General features: G+C 44.4%; 1 protein-coding gene across 5 annotated transcripts in view; it reads left to right on the top strand.

Annotated features, from left to right (window-relative positions):
* SVIL (supervillin) overlaps positions 1-26,343 on the top strand; it is a 950,451-nt gene that overhangs the window by 899,763 nt on the left and 24,345 nt on the right. For all 5 annotated transcript variants that reach the window (XM_069648084.1, XM_069648081.1, XM_069648082.1 and 2 more), the window contains 3 exons: positions 8,931-9,086; positions 23,268-23,411; positions 26,088-26,209. In XM_069648084.1, coding sequence (XP_069504185.1) covers positions 8,931-9,086; positions 23,268-23,411; positions 26,088-26,209 — 422 coding nt within the window. The remainder of the gene's footprint in view (positions 1-8,930; positions 9,087-23,267; positions 23,412-26,087; positions 26,210-26,343) is intronic.

Genomic DNA, 26,343 nt, shown 5'->3' with positions numbered 1-26,343 from the left:
ATTACCATAAATTGAAAGACTTTTATTTTATCACATTGCATAATGGTTGAACTCCTCTTTGTGGCACGTGCTGCGGTTGCCTCTACTTTGAACACATCAGCATTGCAGGCAGTAACAAGGAGTAGACACCTGCTTATCTATTACTATATTTTCTTTCCCACTGGGAATGTTTTCTTCTTTTAAGAGAGCAAAACTGGTCGGTATGCCATTTCTATGGAGGGCTGCTCTTTATAGTTAGCCTAGTACACCCACTTTGTCTAATCCAAAACTGCAAAGAAAAACGTTTGAGAACATTTATAACGCATAATCGGCGCAAGTCATGTGACTTGTGTGTGCTTAATATACTTTATTTGAACAGGTAAATTGTTTAATAGGCTGATGGCCAACAAAATTTTCACGCACACTGTATTAGTAAAATAAACATTAATTGGACTATAATCAAGCAGATGCATAGATTTCTTAAGTTTCTAGGGTGGGAGAGGGTTATGTTCAGCAGCATTCTAATTCTTTTTAGGAAATGTGCTTCGCAACACAAGGTACCAGCTGGCTCTAACCTACTATAATTCAGGAAATCTAGAATCCAATAAAGGCAGACACCAGTCAGAAAAGACAACACTGCTATCTGTGCATGGATGTTTTGTAAACAAGTGGCAGGGTGCCTTGGGGGTACCCTAATGCTGTGATCCTTGGGGTCTTTTTGGCACATTCAGGATGCCCATTCCTGATGAGGAGTTTGAGTACTTGTCAGGGCAAAGTCATGTAAACTAAGCTGGGCAAAATAACATTTCTGATGCTTGTTAATCTGCTTAGAATCACATGCTGTGCATATGGTCCGACATCCAGTGGCAACCGCAGAGTTGCATCTTGTCTTTCAGGGACCGAAAGGGGACGTTGGCATAGGCGAGACTGTAACACTAACCCTATCGTGACATGTAGTGTACCCAAAATCCCTCACGCGCCGAGGTCCGTCAGATTGTTTTTTTCCACCCAGATAACTGGTCGCCCTATAGCGGAGCTCTAACATAAGAGACATTGTTTATCTTGAACCGACTTTTCGGTTATTTCCCCCTTTAAGTAACTTCGACAGCAAGAAGAACTGCGAAGGCTGCGGGGGATTTGTCTACGGGAGTGGATTTCGGCGCTTAAGATCCGACGGCTAAAGCATCCACGTGGCCGGGCCCTCTGGCCGGCCTTCACAGTAGGGAGAGTGGGGTCGGGGTGGCCATATCTTCATTGTCTTTCCTCTTTCTCCCTCTTTGCCCTCTAGGTCTGGTCATATTTGCTTAACACCTTTTGCTATGGAAAGGACTCCATTTAGGTTCTGCCCTAAATGTAGGGTCAGATACCCGTGGAAAGACTAGCACAGAACATGTAATTCCTGTCTCCCCTTATATCACAACGAGAAGCGGTGTGCGGCTTGTAAACTCCTGCGGCCTAAAATCCTTAAGGAGCACCGTGTAAAGCGGTGAGCCGTGTACGGTATGTCTCGGGCAGAACCCTCTTCCCCCACCGCCATACCCGCCTGGTGACGGGGCCACCTCCGATGACCAAACATCCATTGCGGATGTTATAGACCTCGAGGTGGACTGTTTTAGGTTCGCCACGCCCATCCCGACCCTTCAAGGCCTGATGCTAGTCTCACTTCAGGGACAACACCCGGCGACGTGGGCGTACAAAAAACACATCACACTAAACACACAACCCCTCCGCCTATTTCGACGGGTACGTCGAAAAAGGTGAAAGCGCCAGCAGGGCCGATGAAAATTTCGGCAGATGCCTCTGATTGTTCAGATCAGCAGCCTTCCGCGTATCCGCAGCAGCATTTTGCGACAGGGCGCTACCCATAAATCAGGTTTACACGTCGAAGCGCAGACTTTTGTTGCTCCGACTGTCTCTAAAGGCCTGTTAGGCCCAAAATCTACAAGTAGGCCTCAAGGCAAGGAACCTACCGTTAGGCCCTCCAATGCCGCAGTAGGTGGTAAATCTACCGATAGACCTTCGGACCCACTAACGCATGCCGATTTTGCAGCGGTTGAAAACAGCATCGCAAAAATGACTTCGGTGGTTGGGCTGATACCTACTCCGTCGAAAAACATGGGGCAGGCCGCGGGCAAATCTATAGATACGCCATGATGCCCCGATTCTAGCAAAATCTACGAGGACAGTCGGGAGCCTCTTTCCAACACCCTGAGTGACAAATTTCGATGCCAAGGGGCGGAAGACAACGCTTTTCCACCCTTAGGCCCTTCTGGTTCCTCTAAGTGGACAAGGGAGAAATTTGAAGTGCGCATGGATCGTCTTGAAAAAATTATCAATTTTCCTGAACATCCTTCCCCGAAAAGATCTTGTGGAGAACCTAATTTTAAATCTGCTTCACGTTTCCAAGAAGATCAGCCCTCGGTCCCTGTCCATCATTAAGACATCGTCCAGATGGACACTTATCAGGACATTTACAGTGAAGAAGACCCTTCCTTACTGCAGGACTACAATGAGGACCAGGCGAATGCCACGGACAATTGGAAAGAAACCCAGCAAGTAGAGACGGACCCATGGACGCTCCCCCCAACAAGATCAGGACGCTTATGTTCTGTGCCTGGATTCTCCTCTGTCCACCCTGACTCGCCAGGCCTCGCCTGTAGACGACCAAATGGCCTTCAATGCCATTTTAAGTAAGGCAGCAGATCACTTCCAAATCACTATTCAAGCGGTACCTGAGCAGGACTTTGTGGAGGACATTCTCAAGGAGAAACACCCCTCAAGCCAGGCCATTCCCCTCCTTAATTCTGTCAAAAGAAGATTGGCCCCCTCCCTAGTGTTGCCAGCTCAGACCCAGGCAGTGAACCCAAGAGTGGAAAAGCTATTTCGGCCAGCTCCTTTGGACCCTTGGTACATTAAAGGGCACGCCTCACCCGACTCCTTGGTAGTGACTACCACCTGGAAACGGGCAGGAGTACCCCATGCTACGGGGGAGGTGCCTCCGGATAAAGAATCCAAGAGGTTGTATGACTTAGGTAAGCGGTTACCTCGGCTGCTGCACCTACCACACGCATAGCGAATAACACTACGCTGCTGGCGAGTTATGCAGACGCTCAATGGAACCTAGTACAGGAAGTCCCAGAACACGTCAGGTCCAGGCTTATCACCATCGTGGCCGAAGGCAGGCAGGTAAACCAGAATGTAATAAAGAACACTCTGGACATTGAGACAGCAGCCAGGTCTCTGGCCCAGCGCACTTTAATTAAGCAGCACGCTTAGCTTCATAACTCTGGTTTCAAGCCTGAGACACAAGCCGCTCTCATCAACAAACCCATTGAAGAAACAAACCTCTTCGGAAAGGCGGTCGATGAGGCCCAGGAACGGCCAAGAAAGCGCTTGAGACTCTTTAAGTACCTACAACAAATTACTCAAAAACCTTCCCCTTCCCCCCCAAGTGGAGGTAATTCTCGTCGGTCCTTTCGAGGGCAGAACAACTATAGCATGGGACACTTTAATGCTGGACAGACATCAGGAAGCCCCGCATACTAACCACCAAGGGGTCAGCGACGCGGCAAAGGCAGAGGTAGAGGCCCCAATCCTAGAGGAGCTGCAGCCTCTGGTCAGAAATGACCATCGGATCCAGGTCCCCTCCCATGTCACCCCGGTCGGGGGGGGGCGCTTAACATCTTTCCTCACGGCATGGGAGGGGATAACTTCAGACCAGTGGGTCATAAAGACGGTTGCCCATGGTTACTCAGTGGAATTCGCCCGACCTCCACAGTTCAGACCACCGCGCTCACGGCGCCTCTCACCGGACCATCTGCAGATCCTTAATGAAGAGGTGGAAGTGCTCTTGGGAAAGGACGCCATAGAAGCCGTCCCTATTCTTCAGGTAAACAAGGGTATTTATTCAGTGTACTTCCTTGTACCCAAAAAGGACCTCATCATGCGCCCTGTTCTAGACCTGCGCCCAGCGAACAAGTTCATAAAACCTGATAAATTTTGCATGGTAACGCTACAGGAGGTGATCCCACTTTTGAAACAGGGGGACTATATGGCAACATTGGACAAAAAAGATGCATACTTTCATATTTCAATGTTGCCAGTGCACAGGTAATATCTAAGGTTCATGATGGAGGACAGGCATTACCAATTCAAAGTGCTCCCCTTCGGCATTGCCTCAGTGCTAAGGGTGTTTACACAGGTCCTAGCAGTAGCGGCTGCACAAACTGTCCGTCCCGGTTTACCCTTACCTCGGCGACTGGCTCATAACAGGGGACTCTTACAACACATGCTTTTTGAACACCCAGAAGACCTTAGGCCTTCTGTTCAGTCTGGGATTCTCCATCAACAAGAACAAATCCAGTCTAGTCCCCAGTCAAATAAAACCATTTATGGGTGCTCTAATCCGGACGAAAGACAGCCTTGTCTTCCCCTCCAACGAGAGGTTTCAGAACATGCTTTTTCAGATCACTCAATATGTAGCCAGTCGGGAGGTGACGGTGCGCACAGCCATGTGTTTGCTAGGAATTATGGGGTCATGCATATATTTGGTTCCCCACGTGGCTGCGCATGCGTCCCAAGCAAAAGTGGCTGAACAGCCAGTGGTGTCAGGCCAGCGGACAATGGGAAGATCTGGTAGTCTCGCCAGCCCTCGTTCTCTCTCTGCAGTGTTGGTCAAGGGAAAACCTCTTGAAGGGGAAAACCTTCACCACCCCTGCAGTGGAAGCCACTCTCATGACAGACTCATCTCTCACGGGGTGGGGGACTCGCCTGCTTCAGCAGACAGCGCATGGAGTGTGGTCCCCACAAGTAGCGTTGAACCATATAAATTTACTGGATCTATTAGTGGTGTTCAAGGCATTAAAGGCCTTTCAGATGCAGCTACAAGGGAAGACAATGCTGATTCTAACAGACAGCACTACAGCCATGTAATACCTGATCAAACAGGGGGGCACTCACTCTCCAGGGTTATCGAAGCTGTCCCAAAACATTTGGATGTGGGCTCTCAAACACAAGATGTTTCTGTTGTCCCAACATGTTCCAGGGGAACTCAATCTTCTGGCAGACGTGCTCAGAAGAGGTTTCCCTCTGCCCATAGAATACGAATGGCGGGTGCACGAAGACATCGTGTCCAACGTCTTCGTAGAATAGGGCTTCCCAGAGATCGACCTATTCGCGACTCGGGAGAAGGCCCAATGGCAAGACTACGCCTCCAGGTACCCCCAGAACCGCTCCAAGGGGAACAGTCTCTGGATAACACGGTCAGGGAAATTGGTCTACGTCCCCCCCGCCCGCACCTCCCAACTCCCCTTCTCAACAAGATGCACCAAGAACCAGTTACCATGATACTGGTGGCCCCCATGTGGGCCCGCCAACCATGGTTCGCTCATCTAATGGAAATGTCCCTCTCCCCACCAGTAAAACTACCCTGCCCGCACCACATGTTGTCTCAGGACAGGTGGGAGACCCTACACCCATGCCCACAAACTCTGAACTTGGCAGCCTGGCTCCTGAGGTCATAGTTTGTACACCTACAGCTCCCTCAGAGATGCATGGACATACTTAGGGAAGCTCGAAAACCTAACACCCGTTATTGCTATGCCAGCAAATGGAAACGTTTTGTCATCTTGTGTAATACCAAGGGCGTCAATCCCATCGATTGCTCACCCACACACATTGTGCTGTACCTAATCCATTTGTTGGACACAGGGTTGGTCTTCAATTCCCTAAAGGTTCATCTGGCTGCTCTGTCAGCCTACACCACATCACAACAAAAGGTGTCGTGGTGGAAGATACCAGTGATTAAGGCCTTTATGGAAGGGGTTAAGAGATTTAGCCTCCCATTTTTCACCCAGCTCCTGGATGGGATCTAAATGTGGTTTTAACCTGGCTCATTGGAGCTCCCTTTGAGCCAATGCATAAAGCAAGTCTAAAAGTCCTTACTTATAAGACAGCCTTTCTAGTGGCTATCACTTCTATCAGAAGGGTTAGCGAACTACAGGCCCTTTCTGTTCTAGATCCCTTTTACAGTCCACAGGGATAAGGTAGTTCTGCGCAAACATCCCAGATTTGCGCCTAAATTCATCTCGAAGTTCCATGTGAACCAATCGATTGAACTACCTACCTTTTTCCAAAACCCCACTAGCATGGCCGAAAGAAGCCTACACACACTAGAAACCACTGAGAAAAACAAACCAATTTTTCATTTGAGTGGCAGCTAGTAGAGAAGGGGATCCTGTCTCTAAATCGGCTATCTCAAGGTGGATTGTCCAATGCATCACACTGTTTCTCTCTTGCTAAGAGAGAACTTCCCTTCAAGCCTAAAGCTCGTTCTACTCGAGGCACTGGGGCTTCCATAGCATTCATTGCAAACGTTCCCCTAGAGTCCATTTGCAAAGCGGCAACCTGGAGTTCTGTACACACCGTTACAAAACACTATTGCCTAGACACTCATTCTAGGTCTGATTCTCAGGTGGGACAAGCAGTACTAAGACATCTTTTCTCTACTGTTCCTTCTCACAGCCCACCTCCAACTCCGGGAACTTCTCGCTAGTCTAGGCACAGCATGTGATTCTAAGCAGATTAACAAGCATCAGAAGACATGCATTACTTACTGTAATAGCATTTCTGATGATTGTATCTGCTTAGATTCACATGCTACCTCCCCGCTCGGGATGGAAGGAATGTAGACGTCTTACTACTTTGTCTCTTCATGTACTCACTCACAATAGCCTTGGGCTCCCTCATGGCAGAAAAAATACAATCAGAGGGACCTCGGCGCGTGAGGGATTTTGGGTACACTACACGTCACGATAGGGATAGTGTTAGACATGCCTATGCAGACATCTCCTTTCGGTCCCCGAAAGACAAGATGCAATACTCTGCGGTTACCACTGAATGTCGGGCCATATGCACAGAATGTGAATCTAAGCAGATACCATAATAGCATTTCCCATGATTGTAAGTAATGCATGTCATATTAGTGCCTGGATGGAACTTTATATCAAAATCTGCTAGACGGACACAGGTTTGTGACATATACACAAATGGGTATCACCTTAGATTGGTAACTTCATGCCACGAACCATCACTGCAAAGGTACCTTCACCAGGTATCCGTGTTATGTTTTGGAAATGGTTTTCAACAAACTGGAAATCCCACCAGGGCAGAGCAGTGACCACATTGAATGTGACATGGTTTTCACTCAACTTCCATTAGCTCCATGTGCTGTACTATGAGTTCAAATTGGTTTCATTATTCAATTAGGCCTTCTTTAATTGCTCTACGGTTTTGGTTAAGTGATCTTTGAGTCGGCCATATATCTATTACTGGTCTTTGGTGTTGTTGGGTAAATGTAGGCATTACATTATACACAATGTTATGGACAGCTGGTCAGCCTTTGCTATTTCCAGTATCTGGTGGAGTGCGATGTATGCTGTATCAGTGGTGGGCATATGGCTACAGGGTCAAGAGTCCTCTTCCCCAGTCAGTCCAGAATCGAGCCTGCTAGACTCCTAATATGTACCATACACACAGATTATTTCATGTCTGTGTTGTGAACAGATGATTGACAACGGACCCACTAATTTAGAGGCATGGCCCACATGTTTCCCTGTATCAAGAGGAAATCCCGTTGGGCGCCGTTTTCTAATTATTAGCAGTTGTCTGCCCACCACCAGCGACCTTGCCTCTGGTACTGAACTTCTATTTGACAGTATCTCATTGGCTGCTTTCTAGCAGTCTGACCAGAGACCAGGGGAAGGAGTAGGAGGGTTCTCTGCATGTGTGAAAACAAACTGTCCTCCACCCTGTGAGACTTCTGGCACCTAGCGGCCTAAATCGGTGCTTTACTGTCAACTGCAGGTGCAGCTGTGTGCCACCTAGAGTTTAGGTTGGACCGGTATGGAGCAAGGTGGTGTCCACAGCTATAGCTATGACATGTTTGAGTATGTGGTACAGGGCAAATGGGATCTGTTTAGGGGAGAACCTGGGTAGGAGCGGGTGGTGGGTGGTGTACCGAACTGATGTGGTCAACACTACAACCCACAGGGAGGCTGCAAGATCACGAAGAGGGCTACTGACCTCAGCTGTTCTTGTTGCCCACTTAAATTCTAGCATGATTGCAAAATCGTCAGCGTATTAGCTCATTACACATGCACACTGCCATCTTGTATTGGTGTTTGCTCTATGATCCCACCTACTAATCTTTTTCTCTAGTTCTGCTAGGGAGAAAACTCTATTGATACTAATTCTGACTGTTGAGAGTCTTCTTACTCTGTAAAGGTTTCGCCTGAATCCGTCTTACCCTTTAGACAATGCTTTCATTACTTGTGTGAAGTTAAAAATCCTTTTTAGAGAGAATTTACCAACTTAATGGCATTGGTATTTTGTTCCTGAGCTGGTAAAATCAGCCAGAAATCATAAGCTGGAGGAACTTGATCACAAACCGAGTATGTCAATTGGGAGGAATCGGCTTCGAAGTGTATTGTCCGAGTTGTTAAATATGCTTGGTACCATATTTGAACATTTGCTTACAATGATTTTCGTTGCAGCAGGTTATGGGCTGCTAACAAGTGATCTTTTGAACTTTTTGTTAATTCACACAATTATTAGCAAATAAAATGTGGCCTCTGTTTGACTGCTGGATGAACTTCCCCAGTGCTTTTTCACATGAGTGACAAAAAACATCTGGCTTGTCTAATTTACACTTGCCAATGGAGGATACCACTATCCTAATCGGATGTAGATGGAAGCATTCTTGGAGGAACAACAACTTAATTTTGATGCTTATCTTTGCACTATTTCCAATTGATGTTCTTTTGAAGCATTAACTCTTGGGATTTGGTACACCAAACTCTTTTCATAAGTAAGGCTGAGGCATGCATGTTTAGAGTATTGCATGTTATGTGAAAAATCTTGATACTTACTGTTTTGTTTTATTTTTTCTCCAGATCCTGGTAAATTTAACTTCACTCCTCGCCTGTTCATCCTCAGTAGCTCATCGGGGGATTTTGCAGCTACAGAATACATGTACCCTTCAAGATACCCTACAGTCGTAAATTCTATGCCATTCCTCCAAGAAGATCTTTACACAGCTCCCCAGCCAGGTATATAGATCATTTGTGGCTGGCTCGCTCGGTGGGCCTGTGTAAAATGATAATCTTTTCAGCAGGCTTTTCACCCCTTTCCAGTTCTCCGGACAAGGCAAAGACTAGATTTGGCAGCCTCTTGATTAAAATAAAATGCAGGCGCAGGCGTACTCTGACATGAAGGGCAATTGTATCCGATTGCAACTTTGTTTTGATATTATAGCATCAAAGGAATAACAATCTGTACTAACAATGTAACAGTGAAAATAGTTTTGGATTGACAAATGTAAACCGTAAAAGACCATATCTTAAAAGGAAAAAGTAAGAATAATGAAAAGGAGTGTGGGAGTCCCTCTACTGAGAAATAAACCGGAGTCAAATAAACTGTTCTATGGAATTTCTTCCACTAAGAAGAGTATACAGCCACGTTTTAGCTCACTGCACCCTTCAAAGAGGAGAAATATTAATTTGCATATCAGTCTTTAGTCCCGCCCACAAGGGCAGTTGTTGATTAAGGATTGAGGTAGTCACACTGTGAGAGACTGCACAACACTTATCTGCTTGGTATTATGTATCCCACCTTTTGGTATATGTCTGTACTACACAATTTGGTAGTGTGACTAAGCAGCCAAGCCTTCTCAAGAGGGGTAAATGTGAGCTGTAGCAATGAAATCCGTAAATACAAGTAGCCAATTAACACTTACACTCAAGGTTTCAGTTAAAATAATTATTTAACATCAAATTTTAAATAAGCATTAGTTAAAAAGGCAATTCATGTAACAGTGTAAATATACTTCAAAAATACTTTTCAGAATCAAACAAGTTAGTGGATAATCTTTGGATATGCTTCTTACACTATTCCTACACCCTGAGCTGACTTCAATCACAAGGACAATAATGGCATTTATATATCACACTAGTTATACTTTTCAGATTGTGAGGTTGCAGAAAAGAAAGGTTTAAGGAAGAGAAAGGGTTAAACAGGTTCTCCAGTATATGTGAGGACACTTAAATCATCCAAAGAAATCTAGACAAGCCTTTCCCAGCCATAGCAGTCTAAAATAAGGTACCACCTATGAGGGACAGCAATATCAAAGGCAATGGGCTAGAAGAGTCTGCGGGTGCCAGGACTGCCAAAAGTCCATTTAAAACGGTCTATGGAGCCGAGATCGAGGTCTTGCACAAAGTTAGTTTGTTAAAATAAAATCACTTGTAGGGTCACAAGCTGTCAGTCTGTGGACATAGAGTTGGGATCAACTCTAAAGGTAAGCCAATACAATTCCCAACTGAGAAAAGCACAGCCAAAAAGACAGGTAAGTACCACAAGTCTAAACAGTACCTCTGGTTTGAAGCAGAGTGGTCCACCGGGATTCTGTCCTGTTACAGCGGTGCAGACCCTGTGTTCCTGAGCCTCAGTTGTGGGGAGAAGAGTGAAGACGTCTGGAGGGCTCCTGCAGCAGTAGTTGTAGGTCGTCGGCTGCTATGGGCTCTTTTCGGTTCAGCAGCACTTCACGGTTTCAGAGCTCTGTAAACGGCACCTACGCAGATCACGGATACCGGTTGGGCTTCCTTCACTCCTTGGGTCCTGCACTCTGGCGAGGACTTAAGCTCTGGTCATCCTGCTTCTGGGGGGTCCTTGGACTCCTGGAGCGTCTGGCTGGATTTCAGACGTTGCACTCAACCACGGATTTCCGGACCCCTGGCACTCGGTTCTTGCAGCAGCGAAGAAGTACAGCCAATCAGGGAAGATGGTCCAGTGGAGTTTGTATCGGGTTAGTTGGTCCGACTAACCCAAGGGAAGAAGTCGCCCCTTCCAGAGCTTCTCTGTCAAATTGAAAAAGGAGTTTCAGCACAGCAGCAGGGCTTCACCAGGCAATTCAAAGGTCCAGGAGGATGCAGCAAGTTTCGTTCACGGTTTCATCGTCTGGTGTTTCTCCCAGTGGTCGACTCTGCCTCTAGTCCTAAAACCCTCGCCTTTTAAGCAGGTTTTTCCCATTCATGCTCAGCCTAGGATGTCAATCACACAGCAGGGTGGCTGTCCTGAAAGACCAGCCAATCAGGAATGGTTGCACTCAGGCGCTCCTAGAGACAAAGGACAGGGGAGTTTCAGGAACCTCCCTCACATCCTGCCTTTTCAGACACACTGGAGCCAAAGGCGGGCTTCAGAGCTCAAATCTGCCTTAGGCAAAACGAACAAAGGGCTCAAACCAGGCTCAACACACACAGTAAAACCCAAGAAAGACATCACAAACAAAAAATGGCAAAATAAGACCACTGGGCCATTTCTTCCAAATGGTCACCCATGGCTGCTGTACTGCAGCTGATGATTCAGCCTGCGGTAGAAAAGCACAATGTAGGAAAAATAAATCACTGCCACCAGCCATTTAAAGTAGTGAGGGTAACATACAAATGTTACATGAGAGAATGTAGGATATGGGGCTAGTAGGTAACCCCCCCAGCACTCCACATAAAATGGTGTGTGCTGGACGTACAACAAGAAAAGGTAAGTAACGTTAATTTCACTTTACTAATCTTGGGAACTGTAGTTTACACAAGAAAAGGTATTTAAACCTTAAAAGGGATTTATCTGTGACAATTCACTGAAGGTGCTTGGTGTCGTTATACAAAAAGTAGATGCCTATGGAGTTTGTCAGACTCCAAAAACCGTGGAGAAACAATTGAAATCAGGTCAAAACACATGAGTGGGAAAAAGGTCTTGCTCACTCCATGGTTTAAATTAAAAAGTCTTAAGTACAGCAAAAGGGCTGGGGTTCTCTAAGGTGGGAGGAATTAAACACTAAAATGAAAATTCTCCCTAACAGCATTCCAGCACCGAAATGCTAGGCAATTCTCCTCGAGCAAGAGTACCAACAGCAACCACAGACACATGTTTCGGCCTAGTCGTGCCTCATCAGTGAGGTGAAGCTGAGCTTCTCTAAGACAGATCTAGGCAGATCTCCTCTGAACAAGAGTACCATCAGCAACAGTTACATTTTGTATTATATTTCTTTTCCTAAAATTGACTGTGTCCAAATGTATGTATTTCCAAATCTTTTTTCCTTATTTGGTAGTGTCTGGGGAATCTCTGTTGCAACCCCCTAGCCTCACCCAGAGCCCCTTCTTTAGCATTTACCTGTTTTGTTGTGTGAAGAAACACTTTTAAAACTTGAGGGAAATCGCAACTTAGTTGCGCACCCTCTCAGACCATGTGCTCGAAACCATATTGCTCCCGACCAGAAATGTATTTCCATTTTTTTAAATTGCATATTAGTTTTGTTAGATTTGCCTTTCTTCCTTTTTAACCTCTTTATTTTCTGTAAGTTATTTTGCCTCTTCATTTCCTCATTTTCTCTTTTCTTTAGTTTTATTTCATGGTGTACATTATATACTTTAGGTAGAAAAGAAAGTGTTGTTTTGTTAAAGCACCACATCTTCATCTGTTTTCAGCAAGTTAGGGGTCTTTTATTCTCAATGAAACTTGCTGTGTGCCACAGGTCAGTTTCAGAAATGCTGCATATTCTATTCTAGCATTCTGAAAGGATGCCACGTCCAGTATAGGATTTTTCTGTGATGTATTTGTGAATGTTCCGCATGCGCCCCCAATGTGCTCTATGGTGCTGGATGCAGGACAGTAGGAGCTTGTATGAATCGCTGAGGGGAATCCAGGTCTTGGCGGCTCTGTGTAAGGAAGATTGGTATCAATGACCCCGCTGGTTTGTAGGAGTTTCAGAATCTAGCAGCCAAAATATGACTGGTTAGGTGGGAAAAGGTTGGTAAAGGAGGGGCAGGGTATTGTGGGAATCATATTGATTTTTAATGTGTAGGTGGAGAACATAGATCAGTGTACGATGCAGAGATCTGTAAATGTAGTTCTTGTTTATTCGAGTAGTCGAATGTGGCTGGGAGTAGTGGAGTGAATGTGCAAAGCCTCAGGACGAGGCGTAGTTGTGCCTGCAGGCGATGAAAGCATTAACTGTGCTGATGATTTCTTATAAGATGTGACAGAACTTTCTTTGGGGCTTACAGAAACAGATGCCAATGTCCTGGTCAATTTGCACTGTTACAGTTAAAGGTAGTTCACTGCATTTCAAATGACAGTGCAGTTGCACTGGTAGTTAATCTTTGGAATACTGCTTTACCGGATTAATCCAGGTTCGTGCTGAAAAGGACTCAAATAAACACAGTAATCCATGCTTCAGTCCATGGCCATAAAAAATAAGTAACTAGGTAGGGAGAATCCACAATGTGTGCAGAGTCCTGAACCCAGAATGTATGATCTAAAAGAAAAAGCTGCCCCCTTTCTCCCAGATGCCATCTACACTGTGACTGACTTCCCCATATTCCTTTGAAACAAAAGGTTGTAGATGGCATGATAGTCTGGTGGTAAATCGGGAGCAGTTTCATAAGCAAATTTCCCTCCTGCTTTTTCTCTTCAGCAGAGTGGAAACTGTCATTATTTCAGTGGCATCCCCAAATTATTATATTTAGTACCTGGATAGGACTCGCATTGAAGTTTTAAATTGTCCATGCTAATATCAGATGGCAGAGTATATTGAAGGTTCTCAAGGTCCAATTTAAGTAGATTCTTAGATTGCCAAATTTTGAAACCCTGCCACCTCGGACTTCAAGGTAAAACTGGCTTGGAATGTAATAAGAGTTCCCCGTCCTGAAAAGTGCTCCTGATCTGTTCTCTGGTCAGTTAATGATACCTTTTTTACCTTGAAGTATGAAATGCTGAGTCAGTACTGCTATCATTCGAGCCTGTGAGCTTAGGATTTCACACATCTCAGAAGAGGATACGGCGATAGGCCCCAGCCACAACTACCACGATTGCTATGAGTTGCATAAAGTTTGTGTGCACACTTTTTCTGCTGACAAATGGACAACCAACTAATGGTAAACCTAGCACAACTGCCAAGTATTACAGTGTAGGGTGGACATTACTTAATGGTTATTGGTTGTTAAGAAACTAGGAAGATTGGTGCTAGCCTGTTTTCTTTAACCAACTTCAAAACATGTATACAACATTTTGTGACAAATGTACATTGACAAGTGGATATATTCATTAAGTTAAATAATGCTAGTTGCTTAGTTACACACTTTAGAATTGTACATCAATATAGAGATGGATGTAACAACCACAGGCCCAATATCTCCATTATAAGAAAATGTTCCTAAAAATAAATGAAGCATTTTCTATATTCTCACAAATTTTACCTGTATTGGCATCCAGTGTCTCGTAAACAATTTTTTGTACCTTCTGCACTAGCGAGTCTGTGTGCATCAGCACCATGAGTGAGGAGCCACATCTTTAATTTCAACACTCTGGCCAGAAGCTAAATTAACTGGATGAGCATACTTGTTTGACTATGTGGGACTTTAAAGTAAAGGGCCATGTTAAATCACTTCTACTACACAACTGATTAGTATAAATCTCCAACCACCCCCCACCCACACTCCCCCCATGAACCTTTGAACTCATTTTCGAAGTTGAATAATGGATGTTGTGACTTTAGTTACCCGCACATGTTTATTGAGGCCACATTTCAGTGTTTAGGGTCTATTAAAATCTACCTGTGACTCAATTGACAGGAACAACAGAAGACTCGAGGCTTCTACCACGGTTCAGCAGCAGATCATTTATTGGAAACCGCAAAGTAAAAGGAATGATACTGCAATATGTATTTCTACTTACAAAAGTGAAATTTCGGTATAAAAAAACAAGTGTAAAGTAGGGTGAAAAAGTCTGAGCTTCTGATAGGGCCAAGTCCCACTGAGTACCTGTGTGTGGTCAGATTGAACATCTCAAACCTGTGTACCAAAGGGAAAAGGTTTTGTACAGTTATTTGATGTCTTTTGGTATTCATCCAACCCTGACAGCCCTGTCTGCTGATTGCATATATTGGCACTACTGGGAAATCCTTGGGACTGCTGGCCATTGACAGTCTAGTTCTTTCCTTTCTTTTTTGTGTTAATTTTGAGACTATTGACATCATAGCTCCTCAAAAAGGATGATGTAAAGTGCTGACACACAAACACCAAGTCCATTCTGAGTCTAGGCTTGCGTTGCATATTCAGTAAACTTTCCTGGTTAGGCTTCTTAATTGCCTTCCCGATGCGCCCGAGCCCTGCTGGCATAGGTCCTTGCTGCTAGTGTCACTGGAGTCTTTGGCTTCTAGAGAGCCTTCAGGTGTGTCGTTTGGGCCCAGGTCAACCAGACTCTTCCCTTTTCTGGCATTGGTACCTTGGCTGCACCCCACCTCCTCCCTACTGGTCTCACCCTGGCACTCTTAGCACCCCTTCCTGCCACTGGCCTTCTGGGCTTGCACAGTGCTTGCTCTCTGCTTGGGACTTCTGACCACATTTTCTTTTCTTGGCCAATGCTTGGTCTCTCTGTGCCCTTCCCCTTGTCCCCTCCCCATGGCAAGTGATTATGCTATGATTGGTACCTATTACCCTGTCCTCCTTCTCCAACCTCTTCAAGTGTCAACTTCCCTTCTTTCCTTCTCAATCCCTCCTGATTTTATCCTCTCTCCTTTTCTCCTTAAACTACCTCTCTCCTAAACTCCAACCTCTTGCTGACAAGTCTCCCTTATTCCTCTGCTCTCTTACTCCTAACACAGCAGCCTTTCTCCCACACTCTTTCTAATCTCTCCTTCCACCGGCTGTGCCCTATAAAGCATGTGTGCACTACAACCTCCCTTCACCCAGGCTGAGGGTAAAGTGACTTTTATATACCTCCCAGATCATGTTCCTCCTGCTCCCTCATTGGTTTCTGGCTGTGGTCTTATCGGATATGAGCAATGTAAATTAAGCACTATATGGTCTGGAGGGATGGAGGGTGAGGATGAAGGCTAGCCAGGTAAGTTGGACTGGTGGTTGGTGATAGCGAGATCCCCATTTCTGCAGTTTCCTGCTTTTTCTACAGGTAAATAAATTTAAGCTTGGGTAATTTCGAAGGGCCGTACCCAGCTTCTTAACCTTTCACTGGGGATTTTCAAATCTGTGTCCCAGTCTGCTTGTAAAGAAAAATGTGTATTTTGCAAAGGGAGGCCCTGCTGCAGCATGGAAAGGGGATGTTCCTTACACGGTTCATCCAACTATCTGCTGTTTTGTACCCGCTTCATCTTTCAAAGTCAAGTGAAGCCTATTTACTCCATTTGTCTTGATAAATGTTTGGTGGGGTCGGGGGGTGGCTGATAAGTCCCTATGGCTATTTGTGCTTGAGAACTCTGTTTTCCATTCTAGAATTATTTGTTTTTTTACACTGCACACCTCACTTTGAGGTGCGTTAGGTAATCTTTCTGTCCCTAGAACTTCTGTTTTTCATAACTTTTTGGAACTTGCATGATGTTTCCAAGACGTGCTGGTGACAACCAATTTTGTTCTATTGTGCTTTTAATTCTGTTGTGCCCTTTCGCATTTTACCGATTTAATGTCCTTTAGAGTATGAGGTTTTCACCTGTCTTTCGGCTAGCTTTTATTTTGGCCTTCTTCCTGCCCTCGAAGGGCCAGATTTGCCATATATTGTAAGCTCTTTTGATGTGGGGGCAGGGACTATCTGGCCCCAGTCCACATCCATGCCAAAGTGTCTGTTGCTGGACTGGCGTGATGGCCATGATAGGAGAGCCTCTGCCAGTTTAGGTGGTGCCGATCCTTATCATTGGTGCTTTTGGGCGGTTGACTGCAGCTCGAATCCTGGATAAAAGATGGGCTTTTGTAGCCGTTCATGAGATTGTTGTTTGAGCCAAGTCCCCTACCAAGAACAGCATCTAGAACAGACCTAGAACTCCTTGCAGCCGCCTAGCGTCGCCTTCAACCATCCCAGCAATCCCCTGCTCCTTTGCTGATCTCCAAAAGGGCTTCCTCTGTGCTATTCTTTGGGATGTCCTGCTTCCTCGAGGGTGGGTGGGGGGGGTTATGGAGCGGGCAACCATGCTGCATCAATCGCCACCCCGAGTTGGGACTCCACAGACCGGTGACTTGTGTAACAAGTGGTCTCCCCTGCCGTTGCAGCTCTCCAGCACGAAGAGGGCCATGTAGGACCAGCTGCTTTGATTCTGCCACGAGGGTCATCTTGCATAGTTTTCTTCAATTGGCCATAGGTATTGTTGGCTGGTATTACAGGCCTCCAAACCGATATTACCTGTTCACTCATTTGTACCAAATTGATATAAACTGCAAACCAACTATAATGCTATTGCTCCTTGTAAGATTGTTAAATGCTTTTGAGGAAAAATCAACGGTACAACGATTAACTGAAGATCCTCAAGGGATTTTATCGGAAAAATGAAAACTGGTGGTTTAAGACCAGAAATATAAGTGACCACATATAAGGCAGAGATTCTCAAAGCCAAATCTGTATGCCTTCAAAGACAGATACATTTGGCTGATAACGGACCTAAAGCTCGGTTCAGTGCAATTAAAATCTTTATCAACCTTTTGTGTAGCAAAACTAGTCTTCAAAAATCTAAAAATGTGGTCAATGATTTCTTTTCTGAAGAAATTGAGTCAATTAGGATGAATATTGATGCTCGATGTGTAAGTTCACATTCTAATATAACCTTTAAGGCTGCATCCCATGGAAGTCAGAAGTCTCTATCTAAATGTGCCTTTTCACCAGTTGGCTTGGACAATGTGACTAAGTTGATAAGCAATCTGAAACCTACCAACTATGCATATGATCCGGTCCCTGCCTATCTTGCAAAGCAACATGCATTGACTCTTAGTGAGAATGTTCAGGCTTTGATTAATGCTTCACTAATATCCAAAGCTGTGTACCAACAGAATTAAAGAAATCCTATCTTACCCATTTGCTAAGAAAGTCCACTTTGGATTACACAATACTGTCCAACTATCTTCCTATTGCTGGTCTTTTGTGGCCTGCCAAAATGTTTGAAATAGTCGTGATTGTACAACTTCAGATGTTTCTCGAATAACATTCTTGATCCTTATCAGTCTGGATTCAGGCCAGGTCATGGCACCGAGACAGCATTAACTGCCATCTGGGATGATCTACTCGAGGCTGCCGATGATGGGGATATCAGCATGCTCGTCATGCTGGACCTATCGACGGCATTCGATAGTTGATTTTAATGTCCGGAGATCTAGATTGTCATCAGTGACACACACATCAGATGAGGCATTAAATTGGTTTCCTTCTTAACCGATTGTGTCCAACAGGTTAAACTTGGTTCATATCTGTCTGGCCCTTTACCGTTACTTGTGGAGTTCCTCAGGGCTCTTTTCTGTTGCCACTGTTCTTTAATGTGTACATTCGCCTATTGCTTGATATCTTCTATCAATTTGATCTTAGTTGTCATTCTTACGCTGATTATACTCAGATCTGCTAGGCTAAAACATCCACTGGAGGCAGTGGAACAAATTATGTCTTGTGCTGATAAAATCCAAAATTGGATGTTGGAGAACAAACTCCAACTAAATCAGCTAAAAACCGAGATCATTGTTTTTGGCTCAAAGATTAAAGTGCTAAATGTTAAAAATAAAAAAAATTTAAAAAAATAAAACCTGCCCAACGTTATTTGGGGCTTCAACTACATACTCAGTCAAAAACCTAGGGTGCATTTGGCAGTCTAGTCTGAGCTGCAATCTTCATGTTAATCAGATTGTGAAGTCCGTTTATTTTCAGCTCAAACTACTAAAACCATTGCTGCCTCTTATCTTGGAGAAAGATCGACAGATAGTGGTCAGAACATTAATTAATGCCAGGATAGATTACTGTAATGCCCTTTTGACAGGCATTCCTAAATATCAGCTTCAGAGACTGCAGTTAGCCCAAAATTTGGCAGTCCGACTGATCTTCAAATTATGCTGGAAAACGGCTATTTATCCTTTTCGAAGGAGCCTTCATTGGCTTCCAGTACAACACAGGATTGTGTTCAAGATCTTGTGTATGGTTTTTAATTGTGTCCATGATTTGACTCCAAATTATTTGTCATCTAAGATTACCACCGATCTGGGGGACAAGGTTTGTTGGTGCTTCCTTCCTCTGGAACCTCTATATGGGGTGACAGGCGTTTCTCCTCTATAGGCCCTTGAACCTGAAACTCGCTGGATTTATGACCAATTCAATCCCGAAGTATATTGAAGAAACAACTGAAGACCTGCTCCTGTAAAATCACCTCTTTGGTAAGTTCCTCAGTTTTTGTATGATCTTGGTTTTATTATATTATCATCTGCGTCAAGATGCAGGCTTCTTCCGTGTCCCCGTGGGGTATGTGCTATAGAAGTTTTCAAAATCAAAAAACGTATCTATGCCTGCATCATGTCATGGGGTTCCTCTGAGGTCATCAATGTGGTGGACCATTCTTTACGGTGGCCGGGTCATTCAGATGTCCAGTCCCAGGAAAACTCTCTCCAGAGAGAAGAACCCCCGACTAGCTAGACCCAAAAGACTGACGCCAGAAGTGACCTCTGTACCTTAGACCCCTGGACCTCCTTCTACAGAACCAAGACACAGAGCATGGGGGTCCAGTGATTGTAGGAGCTGGCAAAGTAGTCGCAGAGCGCATCTGAGTACAGGGGGTGAGTAAACATACCGGTTCCTATCTCTGCCACCTCCGTAGGGTTTAACGGGCGCAACGCCCTTACCCTACATCTCTGTTGTCTGAACGTGATAGAGTTCTGGTCAAGGGTCCTCCACTGGGCTTCCCCTAAGGTGGTTGGATTGGGAGAGTGTCTGCTAAGAAATTTCATTCAATTGTTCTAATACTTTAAAACACTTATAAATGGCCTGTTTTGCCAACTCTTGTTTAGACTCCATCTTAAAGAATCCTAGCCTTCTGAAAAGAACTGCCTTGGGACCAGTGAGACTAAGGTCACTAGGACCCTTTGTTCTTGGTAGGGAAGGTGTTCGGGAGTTTTACTAAAGTCCACCTGTGGTAGGACTATAGAAGACTCACTCTTAGGAGTACAGGGCTCCGACTCTTAGGTTTGGCTTGAACTACCCAAAAAGTTTGGTAGCAATGGACGAGCAGCCAGGCTTAGTCTAGGAGGGAGAAGAGCTGTAGGTAAGTACAAAGACCTCTCCGGGCACACCCTTAGCCAAGAATACACTTCTACACAGTGGTTTTATAAAAATATTGTTCCTCATTATAAACAGTAAGGCAGCTGACTCGGTATTAGAATTGCAGGTAAACGTATTCACATTTATATACAGGAAGTCTTTTGTTAAGCATTACTTGGTTCAATAGTAAACTCTTCGATTATATACAGCTAAGTAGTTGGAGTAGCATTCACGTTTCGCAAATCATTTATTATAATCAGCATTTAAAGTAGGCAAAACAAATACTGGTAAGTGCTTTTAGGCAACCTACACTTTAGAAAGTCTTGCCTTATCTTGGAATGAGATTCTCAGTCAATTGGGACACTGGGTAACCAGGGCCCATGGGCAGAAGAAAAAAGAAAGGCAGATGCTGTCGAAGTTGTCAAAATAGCAGATTTCTTCTATGTTGCAGGTAGGTAAAATGTTTAGTTAAAAGGTGCTTGAGGGAGGTCAGGCAGACCACCTTCAAGATTGTAGATCAAACGACCAGTGTCCTTGGGCATGGGAGAACAGTTTGGTTGTCAACCCCAGTGTGTCTCAGAAAGCTCAGCAGGAGACCACAAAGCAAACACTTAGGAAAGTACTGATGAGTGTGACAGTACCTTTTCTTGAAGAAAGAAGACTGCCACCGGCCGATCCCCAGGTGAGGTGACAGCAGCTCCTGTTCAGATTCTTTGCCTGGATGCTGAACAAGCAACTTTTGTCGGGAGCACACGTTCAGGTTCTTTGGATGGGAGGCCCAGCAGACGAACTTCACGATACTGGCTCATTGGGACTTGGCACAAGCTTTGGTTCAGCAATGGTTGTCACACGGCAGACTTCACTCCATTTCCGGGTCCCCAACTTGGATGAGGAGATGTCGCAGAGCGGGAAAGAGGCACTGTGGGTCCAGCAGGATGTGCCCGAAGTTCCAGCTGAAACTGCACTTCAGTAGATGATGCACAGCAAATTGGTCCAGGTACCAGGGTATAGGGGAATTGCAGCCCAGGACAGTCACAGCTCTTTGAGGGATGGCTGAACATGCTGATCATCTCAAGACTGGTTGGGCCTAGCAGTCCAGGGGAGGGAAGTCGTCCGGTCTGGATCTTCCATGTGCATCAGAATAGGAGGTTGGAGGAGCAGCAGTCACTCAGCAGTCGCTGGCGGTTGCTGGAGGTGGCTGCACATGTCCTCCCTCCTTAGATTCTTCATTCCATGGGTTGACACACTCGTTCTGCTCCAGAACCCTCACCTTTATGCTGGAACCCAGCAAATCAGCAGTCATGCCACATTCAAATGTTGGGTGGTGGCTGTCCCTTTAGCCTCCCATTCCAAACTGGATGAAAGCAGACATACTGGAGGATAAATCCCTGAAGCATATCGGTGTACTCCCACCTTCCTGTCCTCCCAGACACGATACAGCCCTCTGGTGGCCTTCCCAATGGGAGCCTGGCAAAGACCAGAGTGAGCAGGACCTTCCCACCCAGGACGACAGAAGAAGGCTCAAGAAAGGACAAGTCATCAAGAGTTGGTGAAAAAAGAAGACTGGCACAATTTTAGTACAATGGTGACCCATGTGCCCCTTACTGCTCCTGCATGTGCATTTCGCTAAAGAATCGGTCGAAAAGATCCACTGCCACCAGCCACTCGGGATTCAGTTGTCACTGTAACTAGAAAGTTACAGGAAACATGGAAAAAGGAATACATTGTGTCCCCCTCAGCACTCCACAGAAGGTGGATTAAATGTATCTTCCTATCCTTGGATACAGTAGTTATCACAAGGAAAATTAAAAAGGGCAGCTCAAAGAGCTCCCAGCAACAATGCACAGAAAGTGCTGTGTGCTGCAATATATTGCAGATCCTTTAAAAGGCGGAGGAATGCATTTCTACAAAATGATACAACCACAAGGGTGTAAAAAGGCTCCCAGAGATGGAGTTAAAGACTGTGGGAGTGGGCGGGAAGGTTCCCACTCACTCGGGAGAACTGATCAAAAATCCAAGAGTCCAGCAAAAAAGTGCTGGGGGACTCGCAAGTGAGGAGAATATTGCGGAAAAATGAAATTTTACTTAACAGAAAGGCTCTTAATGTGTGTAGTGCCTTATATTAGAAGACTGTATATGTTGTTTTTTTTTGTATTTCCGTTGTTTTCCAAGTATTAGATCTCCAATTTGGTTCTTAACTTCTCTTTTCACATTCTTTGCTACTCTACAGTTTCTCTGATTATTCTACTGAATCTAAAGTAAATTGTGTGTTCTTTAGCCAGAGCACCCCAACTTGAATGTGTATAAAGTAGTGAAGATTTAGTTTATACTTACTTATGGGCTTTAATTGGTAAGAGTTTATCTAAGCCCTAAATAAATACTTGTATGTTTATACATTCTACCTAACTTTTGTGTGAGTGTGGTTTGTCCTTCAGTGAACCCTTCACCACTCACACTCGCCTAGGTCTAAGCCCCGCCCCCCCTGCTCAGTTACACTATACAGATAGTTTGGCTAGGCGTGCCAGTATTTACATGTTTACCAGAATAGGCTGGCCTCTCAGAATCTGCCCAGAAGTCTCATTCTGAAAATCCATCTGAACTGCACCCCTTGTGCCCTTTCCTACTCCCAATCCAGTTTTGAAAAATCTGAATCCTCTCCAGGATGTAAATCTGAGGAAACACTGCATTATTTGATTATGGGAGATATAGTCTCAAACATCCCCAATCTTGTAGCAATAGGGAATCAAAGATGTTGGGGTCTTTGGCCATGAGGTTCTGCTTCCTGACCTTCTGCAGCAACTCTCGCCCTTTGTACATCGAATCCAAATTTTTAGTTTCCCTTGAATGTCCGGGGTCATATCATGTAACTAACAGCTTCCCTTGACACACAGTTATCCCAAATGGTCTGTCCAATGAGACTCCATCCAATACTTTAGTGGCATTGGTGCTCTTTAATATGTTTGAGGCATATTTTTATTGTTGGAATACATGCAATAGTTGCCACATAAGTCTGTTAAATAATGGTGTGTTTCTCTCTTTAAGGAATATATGTATGCATTAATGTACATTCTACTTGTATAAATAATCTGTATGGAGATGAGTAGCTTTGTATGGAGCTCCTTCTGAAGAAACCTGTGGAATGTCCTGATGATGGGTTTGTTTTTTTGTCTTAGCCCTTTTCCTTGTTGATAATCATCATGAAGTCTATCTTTGGCAAGGCTGGTGGGCTACAGAAAATATTATAGCTGGATCTGCCCGGATTCGATGGGACACCGACCGGAAATGTGCCATGGAAACTGTACTTCAATACTGCAAAGGTAATGCAAAATTCATGTGACAAAAATCCACTAATGAATCCTATTGGCCTCCGTCTTACCATGCATTGAAATAAATGTAACATTAAGATGTCTCTGTACAAAAAAACTAATATTGTTAATTTCTTTTGCAAATGTTAACTGGAAGTATTTAGTGAGCACTCCCAACACAGAGAACAAAAGCATTAGCAGCTACAATTTCAACTGTATTTTTGGAAGGAACTTTGGGTTGGTCACCCTAAATTACCTAGAGGCAACCAAAGTGGACTCCCTGCTCACTGTGCTCAGAGAGGCACAGCTCCACCTCACTGATGAGGCCCAACATGGCTGAAACACTTGTATGAGGTTGTTGTTGGTACTATTGTTCAGAAGGGAATTACCATAGCATTTCGGTGCTGGACTGCCCATGTGGGCGTGACAAAGACTGATATGCAAATGGGTATTTCCCATCTGTGAAAGGTACAGTGAGCAAAATGCAGATGGCTGCGAACTCTGTGGTTAAAAACCACTGAACAGGTTATCATGCCGTGTTCTTTCGAGAGAGGGGCGCCTGCTACCTTTTTTTGTATTTTTTTAACCATTTTATCTGACACCACTCCTTTCATTCAGAATTAATCTTTTTGCAATTTTCCCATTCACTTTTTTACTCTTTTACTCATTTCTCATTGTGGTCACTGGAGAGTTAACGGAGGTAACAGTGCAAGGGTACACTGTGCCCCATGTAAATCTAATTTGCTGCACTAACAGCCTTTAGGACAGTGCTGCAGTTGATCCTTTGTTCCCCTTTATCTTTATTTAAGTACATTTGCCCCTTAATTTAACCTAGACAGGCCGGTGGCAGTTGTAAGTTATTTACACTTTTGGGGTGCCTTTCTTTGCACCTTCACATCTGTCCTGCGAGATGGTAATTTTACCGTGTCAGTGGGGGGAAAAAAGTGGCTAACCTTGTAGTTTAAACTCTGTCTTCTAAGCTCACTTTGTTGGCTGCTTTCCAGACAAGAATAGGAAGTGGCCTTATTTGGTCTCTGTTTGTGGACTCTGGCCAGATCAAATGAAGTAGCCTTTTCAATCCATTAAGTGTATTGGAATCTTGATCCAGGTGCCAAATCCAGTATTCTAACCCGGCTAGGGACAATGAGCTTGTAAAAAGCAAGCTCATTGGTCCTCGCCCGGGCCTTATCAGAATGACAAGGCTCTAAAACACTGCCGCATCTCCAGGTTCCTTCGCCACTAGATGACCATGGAAAGGGAGAAGGGACTACATTTAGTCCCTTCTCTGTTCCGTGGCGGCCATTTCGTTTATTTTTTTGTTTAAAGAAGGTTCAATGGCCGCCATGGAGAGGAAGAAGGGACTACATGTAGTCCCGTCTCCCGATCCTCGGCAGCCATTCTTTTGCAGCGCCATTTCTCGACTCCAGAAAAATCGCAATTAGTACCCCGGTATGATGTGCTGGGGTACTAATGGCAATATGACCCGAGGAGGGGGGCATTATGGGTCGGGCAACGCCTCCGTGGCTCAGCTAAGGCCCTCGCTTTGCTCTGGCTTCTAACTTTGGCCCCATGGGCATTACCAGATCAGTAATTCCCCCTCCTCGGGTCATATTGCCTAATAAATCATCTTTTAAATGTCTCTTCTCAAGTGTGCAAGACATTTTTCTTTCGAATGGCTTTCTATAATATTTCCTACAACAATAATCAAACGTGAAAAATGTATATGGATCTACATTCTTAATCTGATTAATCTCAACCAGTGCATTTACTGCAAATTACACTCGCACCTAAGTGTTCATCTTTGATTTGGCACCCCTGATGATGTTTTCAGGATATAAGTAATGCTATTTTAGCAAAATAAAACATGTTCTCCTGGCACCCAGACAAGATATAGTTGGTTTATTGAAACTATAGGGTAGTGCAATCACTATGGCAACAATCTTCAACATGAATATTTCAAATTACTGTGCCATCTGAAAAGTACATAACCGAAATGGTGGTATAATATGCTTCTTTATGATGTACTATTATTTAAACTGTGGCTTTTTTTATAGTAAGTTGTTATGCCAAGTTTTTTTTTTTTTATATATAATAGTGTAAAGCCTCTTCATACAGTACATGAGTTTATACGTTGGCCTAGTCATTCAATAAAAATGTTACTGCACAGTGAGTATTGCACAGGTTGCCAACTAAGTATCCACTGGGTTAGAAAGGAACTCTGTCGGATGCTTTACTTCACAGAAGGGGTATTTTGTCAATATTCGAGTTGTGTATTTTGTGGCTGGCACCTACGTTATGGTGCTCATCAAAATATTGATTGTGTATGACTTCTAGCACTGATCTCTTGTACTTTGTTAGGGAAGGTTTTCTTTTTGCTGCATTCTTCCCATAGACTTCTGTGGGACTCCCTTTCTTTTTGCTTTGATGCCTGACCTGACTTTTTGGAGGTTAAGTAGCCTTCTACGGCAGGCTGTATTAGGTGGGGAAGAAAAAGGAGGCAGGTTGTAATGGGTGGGGAGAAATTAGCCATTCAATATTTATTTGGGCGTCTGACAGTAAGCAATTTGGTTTGTAGGAAACAACCATTCTTTCTTGATTAGAGTATTCTTGGAGCGCTGCACATGAAAAAGCACTTACTTTGTGACTGTATTTCCATAATTGTGAAATATGATTTATACTTTTCCATAGGTAAAAATAAGAAGAAGCCTCCCAAATCGTACCTTATACATGCAGGTCTAGAACCACTGACGTTTACAAACATGTTTCCGAGCTGGGAGCACAGAGAAGACATTGCTGAGATTACAGAAAATGTGAGTTAACGGTCTGTCCTAAAATTGAGTAGCAATTTTTTTTTAATTGTGGTTGATCAAGAAACTAGCCCAGTAGATGTGTTGCTCTGTGTTGACTCGTAGCCCTATTCCATTTTCACACCGTTGCCGAGACT

Source organism: Ambystoma mexicanum, chromosome 2q (genome assembly GCF_040938575.1).
Source record: "Ambystoma mexicanum isolate Mex_15411 chromosome 2q, UKY_AmexF1_1, whole genome shotgun sequence".
Classification (NCBI taxonomy): domain Eukaryota; kingdom Metazoa; phylum Chordata; class Amphibia; order Caudata; family Ambystomatidae; genus Ambystoma; species Ambystoma mexicanum.
The sequence above is the reverse complement of the archived record's forward strand: the minus strand, read 5'-3'. Positions and strand labels throughout refer to the sequence as shown.